At 34.4% G+C, this 18,296-nt stretch overlaps 2 protein-coding genes and 1 pseudogene across 2 annotated transcripts; 2 read left to right on the plus strand and 1 right to left on the minus strand.

The window, feature by feature from the left end:
- Positions 1-6,805: 6,805 nt before the first annotated feature.
- LOC145563074 (putative WRKY transcription factor 15) lies at positions 6,806-10,268 on the plus strand. Its single transcript, XM_081623482.1, has 3 exons — positions 6,806-7,710; positions 7,834-7,959; positions 9,719-10,268. The coding sequence occupies exons 1-3, from the start codon at positions 6,977-6,979 to the stop codon at positions 9,876-9,878; spliced, it is 1,020 nt and encodes a 339-aa protein (XP_081479608.1). The 5' UTR covers positions 6,806-6,976; the 3' UTR covers positions 9,879-10,268.
- A 1,980-nt stretch (positions 10,269-12,248) lies between these two features.
- LOC145563075 (uncharacterized) lies at positions 12,249-15,033 on the plus strand. Its single transcript, XM_081623483.1, has 3 exons — positions 12,249-12,740; positions 13,818-13,924; positions 14,080-15,033. Exons 1-3 carry the CDS (start codon positions 12,318-12,320, stop codon positions 14,789-14,791), a joined length of 1,242 nt encoding a protein of 413 aa, XP_081479609.1. The 5' UTR covers positions 12,249-12,317; the 3' UTR covers positions 14,792-15,033.
- Positions 15,034-15,129: 96 nt separating this feature from the next.
- Positions 15,130-17,313, minus strand: LOC145562937 (cytochrome P450 81Q32 pseudogene; annotated as a pseudogene).
- Positions 17,314-18,296: the final 983 nt, after the last annotated feature.

Genomic DNA, 18,296 nt, shown 5'->3' on the forward strand with positions numbered 1-18,296 from the left:
AGGCTATAATTTAAAATCTTTGAGCATAAGCAAACAATTTAATCAACCCTCCGAATACTCTTATATTTTTATGCAATGACACACTATAACAAAACACAATGTTTACAGGTTAACGGAAAGCAAAAGGTGCTGGACAGATTGCAACGCTGTGTTGGAAAGCAATTTGCATTCAAGGTCAAGCTTAGTACAAGAAGCGAAATAACAGAGCTCCTCTTCCAAAAGACTCTTGAGATAAACTACCAATTAGAAAATGCATACAAACAGAAAAACCAAGAAGCGGTGAGTACAATAAACAAAAAACCCAACTTTACTACTTTCAATTTCAAAAAAAAACATATAACAAAAAAACTAACAAACAAACATCAAACAAATGGCAGACAAACAAACCGGCTACAAAAAGGCAACTGGACGTCAAAAGCTTGGAAACTAATGACCAAGTACAGAAGGCAGCAAAGACAGGAGACACACAACAAAGGTAACAAACCAAACCAAAATAAATTATCTCCATACACCAGGTTAAAATGGAAAAAAATAATGACATTAACAATATTTCAAATGCAGGGAGTCAGGGACAAAGACAACGACCAAATCAACAACACGGCAACAACTGATGACCAATCAACGGAACAACAGGACTGAAAAATATGAACAAGACAGAAAATAAAGAACTAATGTTTTACAAATTTACATTGCTATTTCTTTTGATGTAGAACGATTTTAAGATTAAATTCCCTTTGTAAAACAACAATAGTATTGCAGTGCTTCGAAAATACATGGCTAAATAAAAAAAAATTAAAAAAAAAAACGGGAAGTTTGGTTTGACAAAAAAAAAAAAAAAAAAAGGAATACAAAATTAACAACAATGCAATTTCATACCTTATAACAATGCCAAATTAAAAACACAAAAACCTAAAAAAACCTAAAATTGTACAATTACAAAAGTAGCACCTCGGGGCATCGCCCGGGCTACTCACTAGTTACAGTGTTAAATTACGGAGTACTAGTCTATAATAACGCAAAGAAATAGCACCACATGTCACACTCTCCCATCTTTTACTTTTTTTAACCTAATTTTTACTATATACAAGTATAAAATTTATAATAAAAATAAGTAGTTTTAAATAATTTATTAAATGTAATCAACATTAAATTCTTTCATAGTTCCTCTAAATTGATTTCTTTAATTCTATTGGTTGGTTCACCCCTTTGTGTTCCTTTCCAATTCCTTATTTGTTACTCCGTAAACAATACCATATATGATAAACAAAAAACATATTACTCCATACAAGTATTTTACTATAGTAGGACAGTTAACGCGCGTGATGCGCTCGTATAGCCAGTTATATATAGAAATTCTTTTCGGTTTCACTTTAATTCACAAATTTAGTTGTTGATATGTAAACAACTATGTTAGAGGTATAAGTTTGTCTTCAAAAAAATGTGTAGAGGTATAAATGTCCAAGGCAACTAACATTAATGAGAGAAAATGAGTAAATAAATATTTTTTAGGGTATAATTGTCCAATCACAATTCATTAAACAAATATACATATTAATAAGGATATATATGTAAAGGCGCATTTTAAAGGGTATAATTGGGATCACACTATTCAAAAGAGTAATATTGTAATTTTTATAAGGTAGGGAAAATAGCCCCTGCATCGAACAACCAAATAGCTACTCCGTAATTTATGTGTTTGGACCAAGCAAAGTTTTGTACTGTTGGTGGGAAATTATTAAGCTTTTGATTGAGTTGGTTTACTAACATGGTATCAAAAACCAGCGTGACACAAATGTCACATTGTCACGGGTTCGAATTTCATCCACCCCTCCTTTTAAAGTGGAATATTAAACGCTGGATATGAGGAAGACCCATACTGCATCCACATTTCAACCCCAATGAGTTCTCGTGTGAGGGGACGTGATATAGTATATAAATCGATCTTGAATTTCAACCATAAGTTTAACCTTTTGGTTGAGTTGATCTACTAAAAGAAACTCACCTTGTGATTTTGAGGTCACGAATTCGAGCTCCACCAAATACATTTGTTTTGGAGTAGATGGATTTCCTTATTTTCTCTTGTACTTTCAAACGTTGATATGTAGAGCTAGCGAACGCCCCCGACGCGTTGAATAAGCTAGCTAAAAGTAGAAAAATTAAATTAATAATTAACATTAATTATATCGATTGACACGTAATTTTATCATATTTTCCCAAATTAATATAACCGAAATCGTTCGCCAGCAATATCCTAAAAAATTACGTATTTGAAACGACTAATTTTAGTCAACATGCAGTCTCCCATCCCACAATGCTTTGTCGTTTGTCGCTACTTCTTTCGTTACATTTGATTTGTTTTATTTATTAAAAATAAAATTCAACTTTAGTGGGTCCTACCACTGAAAACATTAGTCAAAGACCCGACAAATCTTGTCAGCAACCAGATTAATACTCCGTATTCCAGCAATTAAGATTAGAATAAAGTATTACGGAGTATTTGCTGTACTACTAATAGTATTCGATTTTCACGCTCAAGATTTGCTAACATTTGCAGCTGAAGTGCTTATAATTATACTCTACATAACTTTTTAGATCATACTGTTAAATTGAACAAAAAAAAAAAAAAAAAAAAAAGAGTACAAATTATATGAATATTAAGTTATTAACGTGGGCACGTGACAAAGGGTTATTCTTTAGAGCTTTTAAGTAAATTAGAGCAAAATAGATGTCAATAATTTAGACTAAGGGCCTGTTCTCTTACGTTGAAATTTAGTTCAGTTCAGTTCAGTTCAGTTCAGTTCAGCTCCTAATTTCCTTCTCTTATAAAATATTCATTTCAGTTCAGTTCAGTTCAGTTCAGCTGAGTTCAGTTCAGTTCAGTTCAGCTGAGCTCAGTTCAGTTCAGTTCAGCTGAGTTCAGTCAATGAGAACAGACCCTAAGTAGAACTGTAGAACATAGCAAACCACAACAATATAAGAAAATAAGGCCTATTTTTTTTATTAAGATAAAAACTATTCAATGCCCAAGCTAAGCTTTTTTTTTGTTTGACAAGAATGCCCAACCTAAGCTAGGGCCGTTGCAATGATTTTGGGGCCCTGTTCTAAAATGAAAAAATGGGCCTTTAATAATTTAAAAACATACAAAATTTTAATTTTTAACCTATTATTTACGCCATACACAATTAGATAACCCTTATATATTGGAAAGATATTTAGCAGCTTGATAAGAATAATTATGAAAAATTAAAATTAATTGCTTAAATGTTTTGCCGTTGTTATGGAATACGAATCGTTTATTTTTAATTTGGCTGAAATTAACTTTTTTACGTTGAAAATTCTAGAAGTAGAAATATACATGGAATTGATGTAATTGTGAAAATACTAATTTGAATTGATAGAAGAATATGAAAAGTGTTAGAAATTAATATGGGAACTTGGATTAATAGAGGGAATATGTTGTGCATTACAAATAAGGAGGCTCTTGAGAGTTGTAGTATTAAAAAAAATTAAATAAGAATTGAAAAAAAAAAAAATAGGCCCTCTAATAATCGGGGCCCTGTGGTAGGGATCACTTTGCACTCCCTATTCTACGCCCATGAGCTAAGCTAATGCTTATGTTTTTTAGAAAATTTATAAAAAAAGACAACTAAATGTAAGCAAAAGACAAGTAATTGACTATTGATTGCCTATACACTAGAATGTGTGATTTGGTGTTACAAGTTCTCAACAATATTAACAACTGAAATTAATGTCATGCACTCATGCATATCTTATAAATAATTTCCATCAGTTTCATATGTTTGTAGGAAAAATTACCATAAATAATACAACATTTGGATAGTTTTTTTTTTAAATAATACAACATTTGGATTATATATGAATATTACAATTTTTAGGGGGTGTTAATTTTAAACAGGCAAAAATAGAATAGTAACCTGGTTTTACAGGTACTGGAACACGTGTAGCTTTATCATTTGTTGAGCACTTTTTTTTGTTTTTTGTTTTTTTTACTTCTCTTCCATATCAATGGCAGATTGGCAGTCAACCACCAGGTCCACCACCCCCTTTAAACCACCACCACCCCCTTGCAGCCACCGCGAAAATCACCACACCGAGCAACACTAAACCACACACCTGCTCCGTCCTTCCCTGCGCACCATTCCAGTCCCCTGCTTCCCGCATCGAATTGCAGCGGCAGGCGCAGCCACATCAACCATTGCAGCAACCTTCACCGCCATCGCCACCAATTCGCACATCACAGCCACCCTCACCGCTGCAACAACCACGCCATTGCAGCCCAGATCTGCTTCTCACTTGTACAAAATCAAGATCAAACCAAAGAAACCCAAATCAAAATAATACATGGGTTAAGAAATCGAAGTTAGGGATTGAATTTGAAATGAAAAAAGCGAACAAATCGAGAGGAGAGAGAAAGGGACCTTGTTGGCTTTGAGCTCGTTAGTGTGTTTATGGCGAAAGTTTGATGATGTGGCTTGAATTGCAGGCAAAACGTTGCTGCGGTTTTTGGTGAGGTGGTGATGTTCGCATCGGGCCAATTGGGGTATGGTGGGGCTCGTGTCGTCGGGAGAGGAGGGATTGCGTCGTGGTGTCGGCGAGCTGAGGAGGGGTTGTTCGCCGGAGAAGAAGGTTGTGTGTGGTGGTTAAGGGGCTGGTTTCTTTTTTTAAAAAAATCTAAAATTAATTATTTTAAAAACTATATATTTATACCAATTACATCACAACACGTGTCATGGACAGGCTATAAGTTTTTTGTTATGTTTAAAATTAACACCTTTTAAAGGTTGTAATATTCACGTATAATAAAAAAGTTGTATTATTTTAAAAAAACGGCCCAAAAGTTGTATTTTTTATGGTAATTTTTCCTATGTTTGGATTGGTTTCAATTTGATATTTTCGTGATTCATTTTGTCAACTGTCATAAATTAGTAAATTTAATTATCGTTCAATTCAGTTTATTTGTTTGGTATGGAGTAATAATTTTGATTTGATAATTTTTTTTATTTACTGAATTTCCCTTAATTATTACCCATCGTTCAATTAAATTTTTGGTAAAGACATTTTAAAGTACCATTTGGCACACTCCCTTTTTTTTTTTTTTGGTATTTTTTTTTTTAAAAAAAATATGTATTTTTAAATGCTTTTTATTTGATATCAATTTATAATCTAGTAATCTACTCCTTTTTATTCCTTTTCTAATAAATAACTAAGGGTATTAGTGTTGCTTTATCTTGTCTTAAGAGCTTGGTCAAAAAAAAAAAAAAAAAAAAAACCTTGGTCAAATGTTGACCTTTTATGTTCAAATCTTTTGGGGGTGATTTTAGGGTTGGCAATCCCAGACCCGACTCGATAACCCGACCCGAAATTACTAAGAGAAATTCAAACCCGACCTGAACCAAACCGAACCCGCACAACCCGAATTCAACCCGATTTGATCCAAAATACATATTTTGTAATAATATTAACTGTTAAGTTTTACACTATTTTTTATAGTTTCTAAGCATAACTCGAAATTGATCCGAAATCTGACCCGAACCCGATCTGCTAACCGAATTGCCACCCTTAGGTGATTTGGCGGAATAGTTTTGTCCCTTTAAATTTATGTATTCTCTTCGCGTTTTAATAAGTGTTATAGTTTGACTTTTTCCACTATTTACATAATGGGTTTGATTTGATTAATTTACAAATATATAAAAACAAATGTTACAGAGTATTGTATAATACATGGTTGGATTTGTAAATTTGTTATAATGTATAATTTTATAATATCAATTTTCTTATAATACAATCAAGGGAAATGCTATACATAACCCTTAGAGCTACATACAAGCATTAAATATACACTAGAAAATCGTATAAAGTTAGAAAATCAATAAAATATAAACACTAATTACACTGATTTACGAGTGTTTTTGTCATGAATTCTTAATTTTATACAATTTTCAAGTATATTTAATACTTATATATAGCCCTAATAAGGCTATATTATCTACGTTTACTTTATTTCTAATTGATTAAGCAAACTCCATCCGTTTCTTAATTGATAGTATGTTTTTTAGCTAGACACGCTTGTTGACACATGACTCTAGCCGTTGATATCATTAATTTTTATTCCGTACCAATCAGTTCCGTATTGCCTTCATTTTTTTTCTTACCGTTATACTCGTAAAAAAAAAAAAAAAAGTTAAGACGACTACTCCCTTTGTTTGCAAGTATTATATGCTTTTTAAATGTGACCATTTTTTATGTGTTACAATTGCGTTTTTGACAAACAACAATATATTTTAGTATTATATTCCGCTCAAACTCATTCTCATTTTCTTCTTATTACTCCCATTTCTTTCCCTTTAATATATACTTTATTATTTCAATACGGAGTAAAACTTTAACCCAATTATCTTGTTCTATAAAAAGTTTAATATCTCAACTACCCCACTTATCACTTATATTAAAGACAATTAAATAATACTACAAGTTAAAGTATAACACTTTAAGGAAACGAAAGAGTACAAAAAATTAATGTGAATACGGAATATATTTTTTATTCCAAGAAGAAAGTCAAAACATGTCATCTAACCAACAATAATAATAGGGGAAAGAATATCATAAAAAATAAAAAAACATAGGGATATGATATGAATCTAATCGTTGATAATTCTTACCTAAGTTTGACAAAACCAAATCAAAATTGGTCTTAAAGTACCCCTAAAGTATGAGGTCAGTCATCCAACAGTAGACCCCCCTTCTTTTTCTCTCTCTCTTCTCTTTTTTTAACATAGCCGATGGCATCTAATTTGACCAAAACTTAGGACAAACACATATCCATCATCAATAAAGAAAAAACAAACTCCATCAAATACTCTCCCTTTCTTCTCTTTTTTATCATCAATCAACAAACACATAAACGTTACTCTTCCTTTTTATTTATTTATTTTTTTGAAGGAATGGTTTTTGTAAAATGGCAGTAGATCTAATGCTGGGTTCATCTTCTTCAAACCTCTCACTTTCTCTCTCCTCTTCAAATCATCATCAAATGGTAGAAGCCATTGCTCATGAAACTTCTGCTGGTCTTCAAAGTGTTCATAATTTCCTCCATCTTCTATCTCCTCCTAATAATAATAATAGTAATATGGAGAGTGATTCGAATTATCAAGCCGTAGCAGACGACGCCGTTTTCAGGTTTAAGAAAGTTATTTCACTTCTGGGTCGGCCTCGGACGGGCCACGCCAGGTTTCGTCGGGCACCCGTTGCTGTTGACCATAAACCACAGCATCCGCATCAAAACGGTGTCGTTTTGTGTCCAAAGCCACTTCAGCAAATTCCTCCTCCGGCGATGAAGATGAACGGGTACGATTACGCGACGAAGGTAGTAGCACCGGCGGCTACGATTAATTTCTCGTACTCGGCTGGGAACTCCGTTAAGTCAACGTTGACTGCTGACGTGGATAATAAGCAGGATATTTTGATGAATAATAATCATCATCATACAATTAATACTCCTCCGTGTGCTGCTGCTGCTGCGAATAGTACCAACACAACGACGTCGTTTCAGATGACGAATTATTCCGGGATGGTTTCGTCGGTGGGAAGACCGCCTCTTTCTCATACGTCGTCGTTTAAAGTTAGGAAGTGTTTTTCCGAGAATGGAAAGTGTGGTGGGCCCTCTGGTCGTTGCCACTGCTCTAAGAAGAGGTAACTCATCTTTTTATTTTTTCCTGAATTAAAAGATTATAAAATTCTATTTTTGGTAAATACCGTAATTTAATTAATAAATCCGTAATTTAATTAATAAATTAATGGATTATGTGGAAATAGGAAAATGAGGCAAAAGAGAATCGTGAGAGTACCAGCAATAAGCGCGAAGATGGCAGACATACCACCCGATGATTACTCATGGAGAAAGTATGGTCAAAAACCTATCAAAGGATCCCCACATCCAAGGTACGGACCATTATATTCCCACTATTTTTAGTGTTTTTAATGCACATCTTTGAATAACAATATAACAATATCCGATTTTCATTACAAAACGTTCGTATTTTCATTGATGTTGAATTGTACTCAATACTCTTGTGTTAATTGTTAATTGTCAATTACGAGTATGTTATGAGAGACTTGTGCAAATACAATGTACATTAATACTATAAGATGGCTAATAATTTTATTTTAATTTTAAAATAAATGGAGTGCTTCGAAGTAAGTAAGTTTAAGAAAATAAATAATGATCAAATTTCGACTTTGACAATAATGGACGAGGGGCTCGACTATAAATTTTGGTTAAACTACAATAAACAAACATAAACATAATATGTTTTTTAATAACGGGGTAAAATAATAATTTTAGAATGGGAGGAATAGCTAAAGTCTAAAGAAAATGCAATGTCTAGTGATTGGTATCCAATGTAACTTTACCTAAAAAGGTGTAGTCCTTATACTGTAGCATTTCAATCTTGTAAGACATTGTTAAAGGTTATACGAAACCACTTTTGTACTCGTAGTTTTGTTCCATGTTATTATTATACGAGTGCTTACTACCTAGTAAATATAATGTCTTAAAAAAATACGAACTTAAGTATGCAATTTACGTGTCTTACTTGTATAACTTATTATATTTTTCGTGAACATTAATCTTAAATCAAATGAGTATGACTCTGTATAGGTATACAATACATAAGTTCTTTTCCGTTTGGTAGGTCTTATTTTTTGTAAAATAATTTCATGCTCAGTAACAAAGCCACAAAGTGTTTGGACTCTTATCAATCCAAAAAACCAAAAACCATTACATAAAGAGAGAGAAAGACCGAAAGAGATTGATAAATTTCAACTCTTCCAATCAATTAGAGCAATTCTTTACGAAGAAATCTTTTTATTTGTAATAAAAGTCCAATATGGCTGCGAACGTAATGCTTGGAGTACACACGAAAGTCTGATGACCAACCACATATTCTTTCTCATCTGAATAATGACGGGTTTGACCCTTCTTTTCACAAGAACAAACGCTTTGAATTTTAGCAATTGTTGTTTTGACTTGTTTACCATGCATCTTGATTCATCGATCATTCAACACTCTTCGACATAACATCGTAACTGCACTTGACTTTTGATTAATTTCATTTGGTTAGCTTAGTCAACTTTGAATGGCTTATGACCCACCATGCATATATAACATGTGTTGATTGTCCGCCGTTTCTTTCCATCCAGAACTAACAGTCACGTAATTAAGATTTGCTAGATCCATTTTAATTTAATTGTTACCTTTTCAAACATACGATTGTGCAACACACAACGTAGCTTGTACCAAATGATGTGGGATGTGCTGTGGAGAGGATATATGGTTTTGAGTTTTTTTTAACCCTTTTTTAATGATGTTATTTAGTTAAACTGTTCGATCCTAATTTGTGACTAAGTTAAGGTTGTTTAAGATTTATATATGACAACTAATCTTAAAAATGCATTTACAAAAGTCTTGCTGATCCAATTTTTCCTAGGGCTATAATGTTTCGTTATTGAAAATCTTTTTTCTATATTCTCCATAGTTTTTCATGAGATGTTTACTTTAGAAAGCTCATATTCCTAAAAAAAGCCATTATTGTTTTATTGAATTATCTCTAATACTTCATTTTTTGTATGTTCATAATAAATCGTGACCCTAATGTTCGTTGTTACTGATTAATTGTACTTTTTTTTTTGTGAATAACAGAGGATACTACAAGTGCAGTACAGTGAGAGGGTGCCCGGCAAGGAAACATGTAGAGAGGGCATTGGATGATCCAAATATGTTGGTGGTAACCTACGAAGGGGAGCACAACCACTCTCTTTCTGTCGTCGAAACCTCCAGCCTCATCCTCGAGTCTTCTTGAAGACTATTCATTTGATCAGAATTTATTAGCTTAGTTATTATGGAGTAGTTATCAATCAATTGAACAAGGAAAAAAAAACGATGATAATTACACATATGCATGCATGGTAGTAAACTCTCAGATCTATAGCATAGCTGAAGTACTATCTAGTCATCTTGCTATCATCTCGAAGGAGATTATAGTGGATTAGGTTAATAGTAAGTATGTAATACTTTACTTAATTGATTGATTACTTCTTTTTTGTACACATTTGCATGCATGAGAAACTTCAAGTATAATATATAGACACAAGTATGGTGGGTTTGGTAGATTCTAATTTAAGATAGAGGTGAACAAAAAAATAGGGTTCGTTGGCATTTTGTGATAATTATTTTTATTTCTTTTTTTTTCTTTTTGGCATATTGTATTTGTTTATATATTGACTAGTACTTTTACTTAGCTTGTAGTCTATTATATTATATTTTATAAGAAGGGAAGATGTGACAATGTGACTTGTGAGCTTGAAAATAGACCAACAATATTGACTACTTATATAATACGTGGTTTGACCAATTCTTTACTTGTTTTCTACGTGTGATTTTGATTAATGAGTAAGATTTGTTTTAACCATGGTCATACCGATTGTATCAACGAAATCCCCAAAATTATAAAACCATAGTTTGATTTCACCAAAAAAAAAAAAAAAAACACTGTAGTTTGAAAGAAATAAAATATTCAATTTTAATCTTTTTTGCTTGTATGTTGAGTCACACTTTACTTTGATATCACTTAAAAATTGTCTTCTCCATCTATTATAATCTCTTAATAATTTTTTTTGAAGTTAAAATTAAAGTAATATTTGAAAGTTCTGTACGATATTTACAATCTAATTCAAAATTTAACAAATATGCATCATAGTTCCATAGCACTTGTATTAGAGTTGACAATTTTTCATGTCCTCTTTTACAATGTTGTTTCATACGCATTTCACCCACAACTCTATCAAAATGTTCTGGTTTTCAAGTTGGTTTTTTTTTTTTTTTTTTATTTATTTTTTTATTCAAGTAATTATAAACATGAATTTGACATATTGTATATAGAATGTGAATACGCAGATCAATATATATATAATTTAATAGAAACAAGAAGTCAAATTTGCACAACGAAATATTAAGACGCGATTGAGATATTGTAGCCCTACGTTTAAAATGATGCTAATTAGTACTTGTAATTACCTAGCTTATTGCTCGCCTATACAGCTACACTCCTACTCCAGCAGGAATCTTATTTAACAGTAAAACCATTATTATTTCGAGTATGAAGAAATGAAGTGCATCAAATTATGCGTAGGGCAGATGGAAGTCAAAAAGGGAGAGAGTTGATGCTTTCAAGGATATGTGATTTATGTCTTTTGCTTTGGCTTTAGATAATGTACATTTTGCTTTCAAATGATTATCTATAAAGTTCCATTAGCTTCATTCACACTACTTTTTTTTAAAATATGATTTCCTCTAATAATTTGAGGGGTTTTAAAGATTCTACACGGACTCTGGAATTGGCTCAGGGAGCTGATCTTCTTTCTATGCTTTGCGTTTGCTATACGTACTAATAACAAAAAGAAAGTTCCAAGTGTACGGAGTACATAATAAATCAACTAGTAGGGAAAAGAATGACTACTTGAATTATATTATTGATTTGAAATAATTATTACGGTCTAATAAGATTGGTTTGTTCTTCTTCCATTTCTTTATAGTTGTAACACATATATTATCATATTATTTAAAAAAAGCAGATATCACATGATATAATACATTTAAAATGAAGTTAAGAGATTGCTACTTGCTAGGAGTATAATCAAGTGGGCCATGAGTTCTAAATAAATGTAATAATAACATTTTCACCATAAAACCTTTCTTTTATAGTATGCTGCAACTATTATGACATTTCCATTTTAGAAAAGTGTTGCAACTACAAAGAACCGGAGGAAGTATACTCTATCACGTATCCTCACATGAGCTTGAAATATGGATGCAACTTGGGCTCCCTATACCGCGCAAAATAAATCCATTTGAAAAGAGGGGTTGATGAGATTTGAACCCTTAATCTCATTATTACGCTAACACTTGATATCGTGTTAAAGATTTATCTTAATCATGAATATCTTGGGGTCAAAATGTTATGATTAAAAGAAAACAAATACTCACTGCTCTTGTAAGTAGAGCTTAATATTGTGTTAAAAAAAAAAAAAAAAAAAAAAAAAAAGTAGAGCTTAATATTGGGCTTGGAGGTGAGTAATGAATGTTGGGCTTTCTTTTATGGCTTGTACCCATGATTGGGCTCAAAACAATCTATTGGAAGTTGAAAAATCATCAAAGAAAATCCCTCAAAAAAAAAATAAAAAAATCCTGAATAAACCGCTGATTTCCCCCGCAACGAGAAACTGCCGGCAATGATCTGGTAATGAGATTCTCTCTCCTCCGCCATAACCATCACCTTGTTCAACTTCCAAAGCTCTCATTCATGGCTTCTCTAACCACGCAACCACCACCTACGGCCCAAGAAGAGAACCACGACGAGCTCCTCTGCTCTTCCGGCCCAACACTGTCGGAGGTGAGAGAAGATAAGGTAGAGGAGAAGGGACTCTCTTTGGGCCAGCCCAATGGGTACTTAACCGGAGAAGCTCGGATAGAGTGGGCTTGGGCCCATTGGAAGAAGTTGGGCCGGCCTAAATTGATAGTTGCTCCCATGGTTGATTGCTCTGAGCTTCCGTTTAGGATGCTTTGCCGCAAGTATGGAGCGCAGGCTGCTTATACTCCAATGTTGCATTCTAGAATCTTCTCTGAGACTGAGAAGTATCGCGCTTCGGAGTTCACTACTTGCCAGGTTGGGGTTTTTCTGTCTCTCTATAAAATTAGGGTTTTAGTGAATTGTTGAAATTGATAGTTGGTTATACATCGTTTTTTGGGTTTAATTTATGATTTAAAGTTTGTGCAATTTATGACGCGATTTGTGGAAAAAACTAGTTCAATTTGATGCAAAGACTACTTGGTGAAATTTAGGAATTTGATTGATTTGTATCATTGGTGCTTTACTGCTTTGTTAGAATTGGCATTTGCTAAATGGTTGATTATTGTAGGATGATATGTAAAACTTTTTGTCGCAGTGTTAAGCAAGAAATTCTTGTGAATAAATTATCCAGAACATTGTTTCGAAAGAAAAATTATGCAGATTTCTCAATTAGAGTAACTTGCCAATTGTAATAGGAAGTATAAAGGATTTTGAGAACTTAGTTGTCTCAATTTCTGTAAAGGAAAGGTCTTCAGTACTTGGCTGATCCACATTGTTTCTTTCGGGTTAGCTGCCGGACTTTGGTTTATATGTTGCCTATCTAGGAAGATCAACATGTTTTAGGTATTATTAACTACACTCTCATGTAGAGGAACTTAGTCATCAGGTTTGTGATTGTTCACACTTGGCAGTTTGAACTTGTTTTACCGAGCTTATTGCTGTATTAGGGTAATATGCATGAACTTTGCCTGCGTTGGTCCGTTACTCTTCTCCAAATTGTTTTCAGATTTGTATGATTGTCACATTTTCTCAATGGTGTGTGTCAATTTTTTTTTTTTTTTAAGTTGTTGACAACTTTCAATACTTCTATTTGCTGTTCTTGTGATTGGTAAAAGCATGAGAACTACTATGATCATCTTTGAAATTTCAGAAGCATATAAAATTTGACAAGTACTATGTGTTACTTCATCATTAATACCCTCTAAAAAGACTGTCTATCATTCTAGTCAGTGAAGTTACCCTTCATGAAATTGACTACCAAAACCATATACATTCAGCCATTCACAATAATAGATTGGTAGTTCTTAGTCTTCTTACAAAGTTTATACATTAGTCACTGTTTATAAATTCTACTTATATTCTTTAGCTAATTTGCATTGGGTATACATGTAGGAGGACCGTCCATTATTTGTCCAGTTCTGTGCAAATGATCCAGATGTTTTACTTGAAGCAGCCCGAATGGTGGAACCGTTTTGTGACTATGTTGATATCAATTTGGGGTAAGAATTGTTGACTGACCACTGCTAGGTTTATACTGCTGCAGGAATGATTATTCCATGTTCTGTACTGTTATATGTAAACAATTTTTAATTAAAAGGATTATCTCACTCCTTTTAAGTAATACTTCATTATGTGCTTTGTATGCACTATGCAGCTGTCCTCAGCGTATTGCTCGAAGAGGTAATTATGGAGCATTTTTGATGGAGAAGTTACCTCTTGTAAAATCTTTAGTGGAAAAACTGGCTCAAAACCTCGAAGTTCCTGTTTCTTGCAAAATCAGAATATTCCCAGATCTGCAGGATACAATCAACTATGCAAAGATGTTGGAGGAAGCTGGATGCTCTCTTCTAGCTGTTCATGGTCGAACTAGAGATCAGAAGGACCAAAAGAAAATACGGGCAGACTGGAGTGCGATTAGAGAGGTCAGAAATGCTATCAGAATCCCAGTTCTTGCCAATGGGAACATTAGACACTTGGATGATGTTCACAGCTGTTTGGAGGCAACAGGTGCAGAAGGGGTACTCTCAGCTGATGCTCTCCTCGAAAATCCAGCCCTGTTTGCTGGCTTTCGAACCCCTGAATGGGTAGATGAAGGTGAAGAAAGTTGTAAAGATGGAAGCATAGACCAGGCAGAACTACTAGTTGAATATCTGAAACTTTGCGAAAAGTATCCTGTGCCTTGGAGAATTGTCCGAGCACACGTGCACAAGATGCTGGGGGAGTGGTTTCGGATGCAACCGCAGGTTAGGGAAGATCTTAATGCACAATCTAGGCTTACATTTGAGTTCCTGTATGGCTTGGTGGATCGGCTTCGAGAGCTAGATGTTAAGATTCCACTGTATTTGAAGGACAGTTCTAATACATGATCCAAGATTCCAAATCCATTGCAAAAGTTCAAGGTGCGTATTTAATTTTGTGAGAATCTAATTCATCTCTATTATACAATGTGGCCTAGGAAGAATATGGAGGCTCAAGTGTTTTTTGTGTAACATTAGCTTACAATAGTTCACTATTGGGAGTACTGTCATTAGATTTTCTCACATTGTTTGATGTATCTAGTCAAAACATTGATTCCAACAATCCTATTTACAAATGATTGATTATATAAGATATTGTGTCCTCCCCCCCCCCCCCCCCCCCCCCCCAAATGATTATAGTCTATAGAAACATATTCGTCTACTTGTATTACACATCATCTCTCCCCTCTTTATTAATGTTGTGCAATGAGCTGGGCCATAGTTTTATTAGGTTGGCACTTGGCCTGAAGCGGTTTGGCTTTGGGCATACTGAGCCCATTCTTGACATTCATGTCAACCAATTCAGGACTTGGTCTTTCCCACTCAAAACACTGCAGTAGCAATCCCAATGTAAGCCCAACCATTCGCATGGCCATGCCCTCTCCAGGGCAAGCTCTCCTTCCTAACCCAAAAGGCATAAATTTATACTTCATTTTCTCTTCATCCTTTTCAACCCCTTCAAACCTCTCGGGCCTGAACTCCTCAGGCTGAGACCAGTACTTTGGATTGTTTTGTATGGCCCAAACATTTAACAATAGCATAGTGCCATGTGGAATAGTATATCCGCCAACAACGCACTTCTCTGATGACTCATGAGGGACCAGAAGTGGAGCTGCAGGGTATAGCCTTAGAGTCTCATATATAATGCAACGTAGATAAGGAAGATGGATTAAGTCCGATTCTTCGATAAGTCGATTATATCCTATTTGTGTAGCAATCTCATGTTGTGCTTTCTTTAGAATCGGCAGATTGTTGAGCATTAATGATAATGTCCACTCAATAGTCCCTGCTGAAGTGTCCGTGCCCGCCAATAGTAATACCTAACTCACCATGAAATAATGTTCACAATTAGTCTTTTATATTGTTGGAAAGTGGTATAAGCACCATATAAAGAGTGCAAGAAAATGGATTGGATATGCCAAATGGACATATATACTTAAAAACGTCTGTAGTTAGAGATTGCTATATTGCTGGTGTTTCATCAGCAATTTCAGCTATTATCCAAATAATTTATATACTTAGTAGGGTATAATATATGTGTTGCCTTTTTCTATATTCTCTTTATTTCATAGATTTAAGTAATATAAAAAGGCATATGGTTGAGATAATGGAGTTGGAGCAGTGTCTCACACCAGTGCCAGGTAAGATACTAGGGTTGATCTTCACCGGGCTCACCATGGGGGCGGGGGGGATTACTTATTTATGCCTTTAAATAAGTTTGTAATTTGTACTAGTAATTTTTCAGTGTTAAATATAGTATTTGGACCTGGTACATTATGCTTAGCTGGAATTTTGCTCCAGCAAGTATAGGTGATGATTATTACAAAAAAAATAAAAAGATTTGAATGCAACATGATTTAGTAAAGAAGGATTGCTGTTGATGCTATGCAATTTCCAATGCTTTTTGTGCATATCCGCTAATTTAAATTTTATATTTAATAGTGTAGTAGTAATCCTGTAATTTTTTTTTTTTTTTTTTTTTTTTACTGGATTTTATTTAAAATCTGCGTGCTCTTGTCATGAGAAAAAAAATAGTACCGGAGGGGAACTTACTTGAAACAGGCCTTTGATCATTTCATCTGTGTAAAACTCAGGCTCTGTTTTCTGTAACAAGAGCAGAACTTGAATCAGTGTCTTCTTCAATCTGTTTGACGAAAAACCTAAACCAGCAGAACTTGAATTAATAACAGATTGTTTGTTTTTCTGCATCAAATCATTCAAAAACTTTTCCTTCTCTTCAGCCAAACCCCTGAATTTCTCCTGATATCTCTTCATCCCGAAAAGCCTCAAAAATGGAAACACGTCAGCGACGGTGATACTTCCTTCAATTCTCATTATCTCCTCCACTACCTCCCTAAATCTTTTCCCTTCTTCTATATACCCTTCCTTTGCCAAAATTCTCATCATCATTTTCTGCGTCATCTCAAACAGAGCCTCCCCAATATCCACCACTTGATTATCTCTCTTGGATTCTGTACTGATCCGACGCATCAGGAACTTCACCTCCTCTGAGCGAATTCCTGAGGAGAGCTGCATTGAATGGAGGGAGAAAATCTGGACAGAGGATATTCGCCGGAGATTCCGCCACAAATTTCCATAAGGTGCCCATATCAAAGTTTTGCAGTTGTAGCCAAATATATCACCAGTCAAAAGGCAAATATAACATCGTTTTGACGCAGACATTCCTCTGCCCCTGATGGCGAACTGACAAGGAGGACTCTCCGTTGTCCAAAGTGGAGGAGAGTGATTGGCCCCACCTTAAGAGAGATTTTGGACAAGGTTGGATGAAGTGGGTCTTTGAGGTGGTGGAGGTGGCCGAGAATGGGGAGTGAAAATGGACTGGGAGGGAGGTTTCGGAATTTGCTCACCATGCATCCGATGAATAGCCAGGAGGCCAGTAATATGGTAACAGACGAGATTACAAAGAAAATACTCATGGTGTTGTGGGGATTGTGGAAGGAACTGGAGATAAGTGGTGGTGTTTTAGAATTTACAACTTAAGTGGAGGATGATATATGTACAAAGTCTTCACTCTTAAATGGCCGTGGGTGCAAGTCAGCAAATAATCGAGTTTTTAATCTTGTATAATCGATAATTAACACATTACAAAGTAATTCCTAGATTTGATTGATTTTTTGTGAATAAATAATTATGTGTTAGTTTGAATTAATGGGAGTTGGTTTCAGTGTATATACGACTATTACAGTGAGTTGAACTTGTAATTGCTTGAATTAAGGATGACTGATTCTTCTCCTATCTCTCTTCTACTTTTGGTAACTTTTCTGCCTTCTAACGGACTTTGTCTTTTTTCTTTTTAGGAATCCTTCGTATCCAAGACATTTTTTTCCACAACGTCAAAATTTCTGATTTTGATGTGTTTGTTTACTTGACCGTTTTTAGAGAGAAGATACACATAAACTCAGTTTAAGAAGATACGCATAAACTCAGTTTATGTGGGGCAAACATAAACTCCCACTAAAAAGCCGTCATGTCAATGCAAGCCAAAAAAAAAGAGAGGAAAAATTGGTTGGGGGGGAGGGGAATATTTTGGCTTTAGGCGCTAAAATGCTCCGTTGGGCGGTAGAAAAGCTTGGCGCCAAGCCTCAATTAATGTTACATAATCCCACCAACATATTTTCAATAAAAAAAAATCAAAAGGTTGTTCATACTTCAAAACTAATGGCCGGAGAATACAATTGCAAGCATGGAAGCCATTAACGACGTTGAGTTTTCCGGTGAAGAGATTTTAATTTTTTCCGATAATAAAAAGCGTAAAAACGCGAAAGCAGTATGAGTACTTCTTACTCGTACTGAACTAATACACTCCACACTGTTATTGAACTCATTTTCAGTT

Source organism: Chenopodium album, chromosome 10 (genome assembly GCF_948465745.1).
Source record: "Chenopodium album chromosome 10, dcCheAlbu1.1, whole genome shotgun sequence".
NCBI classification, from domain to species: domain Eukaryota; kingdom Viridiplantae; phylum Streptophyta; class Magnoliopsida; order Caryophyllales; family Amaranthaceae; genus Chenopodium; species Chenopodium album.

Bases quoted from the DNA above. Each gene is read 5' to 3' on its own strand.
- LOC145563074 (XM_081623482.1), top strand. From the start codon at position 6,977: ATGGCAGTAGATCTAATGCTGGGTTCATCTTCTTCAAACCTCTCACTT. The intron at 7,711-7,833 runs GTAACTCATCTT...ATGTGGAAATAG, and splicing joins TGCCACTGCTCTAAGAAGAG to GAAAATGAGGCAAAAGAGAA. The intron at 7,960-9,718 runs GTACGGACCATT...TGTGAATAACAG, and splicing joins AAAGGATCCCCACATCCAAG to AGGATACTACAAGTGCAGTA.
- LOC145563075 (XM_081623483.1), top strand. From the start codon at position 12,318: ATGAGATTCTCTCTCCTCCGCCATAACCATCACCTTGTTCAACTTCCA. The intron at 12,741-13,817 runs GTTGGGGTTTTT...GTATACATGTAG, and splicing joins CGGAGTTCACTACTTGCCAG to GAGGACCGTCCATTATTTGT. The intron at 13,925-14,079 runs GTAAGAATTGTT...TGCACTATGCAG, and splicing joins TATGTTGATATCAATTTGGG to CTGTCCTCAGCGTATTGCTC.